At 45.5% G+C, this 8,710-nt stretch overlaps 1 protein-coding gene across 1 annotated transcript; it reads left to right on the forward strand.

The window, feature by feature from the left end:
- Positions 1-3,827: 3,827 nt before the first annotated feature.
- LOC127347161 (BTB/POZ and MATH domain-containing protein 2-like) lies at positions 3,828-4,919 on the forward strand. The gene has a single exon (XM_051373382.1). It carries the CDS (start codon positions 3,828-3,830, stop codon positions 4,917-4,919), a length of 1,092 nt encoding a protein of 363 aa, XP_051229342.1.
- The last annotated feature ends 3,791 nt before the right edge of the window (positions 4,920-8,710 follow it).

Consider the following 8,710-nt stretch of genomic DNA (forward strand, 5'->3'; position numbering starts at 1 on the left):
TAAAAACAAGAAGAATGCAAGCGAAAAGAAATATCACCATGATACGGGCCGAGGGGGCTACGAAGTAGCCATGCCTAAGTGGGATGCACAAGAGGCTGAGATGAAGCTGAATGGGATCACTCCAGAACCAGAGCGAGAAGGATGGGACACTAGGGCTCAAAATTGGTTCCTTGGGCATGGCTGTGAGTATGACATGAAGACAGGGAACCTTGTTGAAAGTGACAGCAAGGTTAGGGTACCTAGGGAAAAATGGATTGAAGTGACGGCTGATATTAAAGCGGGAAAACCGAAGTTTGCTCCCGATAGAGAGAAAGACTTGCTGACGCTTGTCCTCGGTAATCCTGAAAAGGGAGGACGAACAAGAGGCTTCGGCCCTAGTGTTCTGTGGGCGCTTGGGTTTCCGAATGACGCGGAGACTTATAGAAGCCGAGCGAGAGCAAAACAACGCGAGCTGGAGGTGCAAAATAACCGGATGGCTGAGTTCCAACGGCAACTAGACCAGCAGAAGCGGGAGATTCAGCAGCAGCAGCGGGAGATTAATGAACTTAAAGGACAGCGCCAACCAGATAATACCACCAGCATATCTCAGCGATGAGACAGCAGCGTGGCCAACTCGAAGGCCCCGCCTACACGGATGATAGATGCCGATCCTGGCGACCCCTTAGATGGAATCAAGGAGCAAACACCTTGTGATCTCCATGAGGTGTTCAGGAACATGTCTGTTAAGGTGGCGGTCGGCTATGTCTTACCAGCATTTGGACCTGAAGGTGAGCCGGCAACATGGCATGGCAATCAGATTCCAGCTGGCTATGCTCGTGTCGGGGTGGATTCAGTTGTACCGTCGTGGGAGACATTGGAGCTCGAAATCCCTGGAGGTGATGGGGGGTTACACTCAGAGAGGTGCTGGGAGAAATCATTCTCTGGGAAAAGAAGAACATCAGGCTGCCCGGCTGGGTAGCCCCTAGTACCAGTCGTCCCAGGTCACCATCACCTCCTCCATGTGATCGCAGGCCACCATCACCTCCTCCTACTGATCACATGTCGCCACCATCACCCCATGGGTACGACGTCGACCACGACATCTATAGTCCATCTCCATCTCCAGCGCCGCCGCCTCCGCCCACTAAGACTCGGAATGCACCCAACCGGAAGCGTTTCAAGAGTCCTGTCCGCAAGATGTCGCCCCTCCCAAAAGTACCAAAGGTTCCTCCCCCGTCCTTACGATCGTACTGTCGAGGAAAATGAGGCCATTGTTGCGAAACACACGTATGATCATTTTCATAAGCCAAAACCTCCAGCGCCAGAGCCATACACAGAGAAGCAAAAAGAATATGCTCTTAGTTTTCTGAACACACCATCGCAATATGACTTACACGAGAAGAAGGATGACTATACACGCTACCTTGCGAGGGTAATTGATGACAAGGCTAACAAGAAGAAGGATGACAAGGCTAAGGAGAAGAAGGATGACAAGGCTAAGGAGAAGGATATTGCTAGCACGAGCAAATCATCAGCTAGAACTGTAGCCGGGAAGAAGTCAAGTTCAACAAGTGCACCCCTCAAGGCCAAGCAAACGACAAAAGGCCAAAAAATAAAGGAAGTTCCCCTGCTCGGAGAACAGCCCAAACAATCGATCCCAGCACTCAAAGTGTTTGATGTTCCCAAGGTGTACCTGGAACATGGTGGTGGTATCGATATGGAAGAAGCTGCAAAGCTAGCGGCTACCTGTGGAGTTACCGTGGAAGAATTGCTGGGTGCCGCAGATGCTGCACTAGCCACTGCTGATATAACTCCTAAATTTGTCTACGGGGCCGACTTGGTCAGCAGAGAGCGGCTGCATAAACTGCCAACACATATGCAGAATTTGCATCAGTGGTACCTTGATGCATGCAAGGAGAACATAAGGTACATCGTGGCGAATATACCATTTGAATATTACTACCGAAAGGAGGAGATCCATATTGAGATGAATGAACTCTGGCAGTTATTCACTTTAGAAGCCCTCGACAAATCTCTCATCAGTTGCTATTGCTTGTAAGTTGTTAACTACATATAAGTTCATTTTCATTCAGTTCATGTTCGTTTTCATTGCATATACTCATTATATCTTATGTGTTCTCTTATGCAGACTGAAGATCAGTGAATGCAAAAGTAATAATATTATCAATATTGCGTTTATTGACCCAGATAAAGTACATCATGAAACGGTAAAGCATAAACGCGAAGATACGGGGTAAACCTACTAAGGTTTTTGGGGGAGCAACATTTCTGTGATTCAATACTGTTTCCTTACAACTACGAGTAAGAGTCTTAATGATCTCTTATACACATTCATTTTTTTCTTACTCGATGTTAAGTGTAATTCCTGACGTATATACATAAACATGTGCAGCTTCCACTGGATTCTACTAGACATTCAAGTTGATAACGGAATAGTTGAAGTAAGGGACCCAATGAGTAGAGACCTAGACGGATTCCTCGACTTGCAGAAGTTGTTCCAAGTGTAATTTCCTTCATCGCCGCGCTACATCTTTCGTGAGATTTCAATTAATTATCCACTCATTCAATCATTCTTTTGCCTGTCAGGTCTTGGAGAACTTTCAGGAAACATACTAAGGGTACTTGGGCAGAGAGGCTAACATTTACTCATGTACCGTGCGCCCAGCAGCCACAGGGGACGAATCTATGTGGATACTACGTTTGCGAGTCCATTCGCATGTTAACCACTGAGAAGCAGAACAATAATAAATTCAACGTAAGCAATAACATTCACAACTTTATTTATTATCTTCAATATTTTGTTATCAAGATTGATATAGTCATACTCATCTCATTTTCGTATATAGGTCGAGTTCATGCGGGACACACTCCAACCAAAGGAACACCTACTAGGAATTGCGGGGGAATTGGCGGGACTTTTGGTTAGAGAAGTAATAGACAACAACGGCTTGTTTAGTCCAAATAGGCGCTCTCCCTCTCCCGCCAAATAGACGGTCTTTAGTACCGGTAGTCGTGAGCTCCATGTATATATATATGTAAGGGGAATCTACGAATATGTAAGGGGAATCGACTTTTGCTTCCAATATTTGTTTGATCGATCTATATATAATGAATGAACTACCACTTCTAGTACCGTACAAATATATGCAATTTTTATTTTTGAATGAAAAAATGAAATAAAAGGGGGTCGGTGGCGGGGGGGGGGGGGTGTGCTGCACCCCTCAAACCCTAAAGCAGCAGCGTTGTGCGCGCGCCACGTAGAGGGCCTTTTGTCGTGGGTGGTAATACCGCCCTCGACAAAACTGTCTGTCCCCTGTGCGCCCCGCGCCTGCCACGTGGTGGACTATATGTCGCGGGTGGTAAGCGATCCGCGACAAAAGGTGGACCTTTTATCGCGCCTTCCTTGTCGCGGATGGCCGCCCGCGATAAAAGACCCTTACCACCCACCACAAAAGCCCTGTTTTCCACTAGTGGACGGAAGCTGAGGTTGTGCCGACGGCTGCCGGCCGTCGGCCCCTCGACCGGTTCCCGTAGTGTATCGAGGTGGAACAAGTAGAAAGAACTAAGAGACCTCCAAAACACCTTCCCGGTGCACCTAGATTAAAGGATCAATCAAAAGCATGCATAAATAGGACAATTTACGAGAAAGGAAGAAATCCCTAGTACCCACGCGTCCGTAGCGCAGACCAAATACGAGAAAGAATCGAACGCAAACATATTTCGCAGTACTCCATTACATAGGTTTACGATCCCGTGTCGTCTTCGACCGGTGCTACAATATACCTGCGCAAGAAATCGATCTTCCGTGAACCCCTCTCGCCCAAGTCATGTCGACGTCGGCGCTTCTGTCTGCCATCCGCGCCGCCGGCCGGCAGCGCCTCTCCGCTTCCACCGTCAGTGTGAGGTGGGCAACCGGGTGCCACCTCTTCCAGATCGACGGGTACACGCAAGTCAGAAGCAGGGTGCCCAATGGCACGGCCATCACGTCGTGCACGTTCCGCGTCGGCGGCCATGACTGGAGAATCGCGTGCTACCCGAACGGCGAAACGGAGGAACACGACGGCTACATCTCCCTCTTCCTCCAGCAGGTCAGCCACGCGGAGACCGGCGACGCCACGGCGACGCTCAAGTTCAGCGTGCTCAACCAGTCCGGTGAGCCGTCGTTCACCGGAACCTCGCTTGGAGAACGCTGCTTCTCGGGCACCGATGTCTGGGGCCTGAGAAACTTCTTGAGAAACGAACATCTCAACAAGGAGGAGCATCTGAAGGACGATTGCCTGATCATCCTGTGCGACGTCGCCGTCGACCTTGGGCTGCGTACGGAAAACCACACCGATGCTGCCGCGCCGGAGCCCGCAGGCATGGCGCCGGAGCCACCGTTCGACTTCAACGGGCAACAAATCTTGGAGGCCATCTGGTACATGCAAACACCAGACGTGAAGATCGAGGTCGGCGGAGAGACCTTCCCCGCGCACCGGTGGGTTCTCGAGGCCCGATCCCCGGTATTCAGGGACGATCTCGCACTCGCCTCAGATGTCGACAACACCGCTGATCTACGCATAGACGACATGGACGCCGACGTGTTCAGGACTCTGCTCCAGTTCATCTACACGGACACGCTACCCGATATGAGCCAGCTGGAGGCGAGTGCAATGGCGGACCGGCTGCTTGCCGCGGCAGACAGGTACAACATAGAGAAGCTGAAGCTCATCTGCCAAGATAGGCAGCAAGAACACCGGCGTGAGCTCCGTGGTAGCCACACTGCTAGCGTTGGCGGAGCGGCCTCGTCGCAGCCCCGTGCGGTGGGACTCATGCAAGCAGTTCCTCGTTTCTTCCGACAACCTGATGGAACTCGTCCTGGAGCACATGGCGGAGCAAACACGAGCACTTCCACGTCTTCTACAGCACCCGGCCTTTGAATCTATAATAATATAGTCCATCTTTTAGTCTTTTAGTCGATCCAATACCAAAGCAGGGAGTACCTCCAAAGTTATAGGGGAGGTGCCGACCACAACCTCGTTCTGGGAAAAATCGTATTCAGAGGCTATCAACGGCAAATTAGAGCGGTTAATGTTCGGTTTTTTTGGTACCATGATTAGTTGTTTTTTTTTGTTTCACAAGATCGTTGTTATTTTCTTTCGGTGAGATTCTTCCTGCCAATCTCTAAATTATTACTACTTCCTCCTATCCATAGCAAGTTTCAGGATTTTTATTTCAAATTTAAACTAAGATGAACTAAAACCCAAACAAATATTATAGAATGGAGGGAATAGGTTTTTAAAACAATGATACGCATCTATTGATGATGACATATACTATAATATTTTACATGTTAGTGATTTTTAAAAAACTTGGTCAAATTTTACATGGTCTGACTTCAAAAAAATCCTCATACATTTGAATAGAAGTACTACCTCTGTCTATAAAAATATATCGCAAGTTTGCATAAATTTAGATATATCTAGACATTATTATATTTAATATATAGATGTATCTGAATTAGACACATCTCCGATATTCTTTTATGGACCAAGGAAATAGTACTTCTTCTGCCACAAATTAATTGGCATAGAAGTGTACTTTTGAGCTGCATCAGTTAATTTGGTTGGGAGTATTAAACTCTGCCTTGCAAGATTCTGAGTTTGTTGGAGTAAAACGAAACTGACGCAATAATTGCACATCAACCTTCACCTGAGGCATGGACCTTTCTCCTGGATACATATACATCTTCATCGCCTTCAGAGGCACCAAGTTCCATTGTTTCATTCGCAATCAAAACAACCTCACATCTCTTTCCTTTGACACTACAAATCTACAATACCGTAAATTATTGGCACCCCAACCCCATCGGCCTAAGCATAGGAGAGGACGATACAAGTAATGAGGGCACATACGAATAGGAGACAACGGAAAACAACTACATGCCGGGAACAGCTCACTGGCTGATGTTCATTTCTTCTCCACAAGATGAGCAATAATTGATCGGTTGGCTGAATAATTGATCGGTTGGCTGGTAGATAGTCTAGTGTAAGGTGCGTTGCGGGATCGCACGAGGACACAGTAACATGGCGTAGAAGTTCGGTTGGCTGAATAATTGATCAGTTCGTTGAGCCTGTTCTCGAGCTGCACGAGAACGCAGCACCTACAGTGCCGTAGAAGGTGGTGGTGACTGGTTGGTCAGTGATCATGGGATGGCACGATTGGCAGCTCGTTCATGTCTGAGTTCTTCAATTATACTAGTGCAGAAACGAAAATAAACGATCCAAAATTCCAAATTAGTAACTTGCCACATAGAAGCCACAGCACTCATAGTTCCCTGACATACCAGCGGCATGCTCGTAAAAGCCTTGCCGCTAGTTATCGATTCCCCCTAAGGCCATGGAAATTCCTCGACCGCGGGCAAGCCACCCCTAGCGCCGGTGTTGAGCGGTCCACGGCCACAGAAGCCGACGGGCGGCGATGCAATCACATTCATAGTCGGTGGCGGAGGAGGAGGAGGAGGAGGAGGAGGAGGAAGGAGAAGAAGAAGAAGGAGCAGAAGGAGAAGAAGAAGGAGGAGGAGAAGAAGAAGAAGATATACTCTACCCCATATCACATGTGATAAACGTTTGTTATCCATTAGGCGCCGCAAACCAAATCCCGATATCATTCATGCCTATACAACCTCATGTCATTCAACCCTTCCATTTAGTTCGAACTATTCAAACTTTCAAATGAGTTACTTGAGTAGTTCAATATATCCTTAGTTCATATCAAATACTATGTGTGACCTTGTGCAACTCTGATAAGTGTTGTCACACTATGTCAATTGCATAAGCCTTGCTTTACAGTACTTCATCCAATACCACCACCGTCCAAAATATTTGAATCACTTTGCAAATATTCAAATTCAAATATGAGAATTTGAGTATATATCCATTATCGATTTCTATAAGCCTTTCTCAACATGATTCTTTTGTGAAGATGAAACTTATGATCACATCCACACACAAATACCACTAGACATTCTACCCTGAATCAATATTGTGTCCATCCAAATTGTTTTTCATTCACTCCTTTGACTAGTTTAAAACCATTCAACTTACAAATGAGTAATTTGAGTAATTCCAAATATCTTTAGTCCATACCCAAGCCTATATGTAATTCATACTATTTTGAGTAATTGTTGTCACACTTATTCAGTAGTATTGTTGTTGCACTATTTGTCACTTATGTGATTCAATTCACATAAGTCGTTCCGAATTTTTTTCATGCTTTTGTAAAGCATAAATATTCTTCATTTATATATTAGATTATCCAATTCTTTCTAATCATGTGACTTACCGTCCAAACTCTCACCACCATATCTTGCAAGTCATACCTCATGCCATATCTTCTTTATCCGATGAAAAAAACACAATGAATAACTACTTGTTGTTTGCTTGGTTTGATTTTATTGTTGTTGAATGGTGTGTTTATGTTGTGCTATATTCTATGTTATAGTTTGTACGGAGAGGCACATATTTTGATTAAGAGAAGTGAACGCGCTTCGACTACCAAGAAGGCAAGTGACATTCCATTCCTACCTATTTTATTTTGTATTAGTGTTTTTCAACTAGTATGCATGGTAGGATTTTGTTTTCGAAAGTTATGCTATGCTTATCAATCCTAGTAGTGTGTAGCCACCATGAACCCTTGCTAGGATTCTTAGTTTGCCTAGCAATAACAAAACGCCACTGTTGTTTTGATTATTCTGGATTGTGAGTATTGGGAATTAAAATTAACAACCCTAAATGTAACACCTGGGTGGATTAGTTGATCGGTGGGCGGCTACTCAGGGCCACATGGTGGTTGTCTTCGCTTGAGGGTACGCATATGTTGAGTGGCTACTCAGGGCCACATTGTGGTTGTCTTCGCCTGAGGGTGCACTTGTGGTTGGCCACTCAGGAATAAAGAGATTAATATGTCGTACATGTTTAGATAGCTTCCAGTGCAGCCTTATGGTATTATGGGCTCTGCCGAGATTAAGTAAGTTGTGAGGTCCAACTTGTCAGTTAGACAGTGGGTGGAGAAGACGGCCAAGGGAACGAGTTTAGCTAGTATGGTTGAAACCTTCTTCTGAAAGATCTTGCCTCATTCTTCTCTTGGGAAGGGTGGGTTGTAAGGTGAAAGTGCACAACCTCTCGAGAGTAAAATATAAGATCTTAGCTGTGTCCCCGGTTATGGACAATTTGAGCTTTCTAGGCAGGGAAAGTACGGAAGAATCTCATCACCTTTTCTAAATGAGTTAAAATTTGAGGAACAAATGTCTGATAGTACATGGGAGATGTAACCATGGTACTATTATGACAACATTACAAGTTTTACAAAAGTTTTGTTTTAAAATAAAATGTAGGATAAAATTGGCTTTATGCAAATTTCCCTAAACTCCACTAGCCAAATATCATGTAGATAGTCATGCCTAAAAACTGCCACCATATAAGTGTCATTTGCCAGTACATCGTTGTACCGACCTCCATTCGTGGGGCTGCATATTCAAACGTGCAGGATTTTATGAGGATAAGTACATGGTAGGATCTCGAGTCTACATTCCAATATGACTGCCTATGGCACATGAAGATGATGAAGGCTCACTCATGATTCACTTTCCGCTGTGTTTGTTCTGAACATTGTTTAGCTAGTCCATGTGACTATGCAATTTGTAAGGATTTACTTTACCCTTTGCATCAAC

This window comes from Lolium perenne, chromosome 4 (genome assembly GCF_019359855.2).
Source record: "Lolium perenne isolate Kyuss_39 chromosome 4, Kyuss_2.0, whole genome shotgun sequence".
NCBI classification, from domain to species: domain Eukaryota; kingdom Viridiplantae; phylum Streptophyta; class Magnoliopsida; order Poales; family Poaceae; genus Lolium; species Lolium perenne.

Coding starts and splice junctions, on each gene's coding strand:
- LOC127347161 (XM_051373382.1), top strand. CDS start 3,828: ATGTCGACGTCGGCGCTTCTGTCTGCCATCCGCGCCGCCGGCCGGCAG.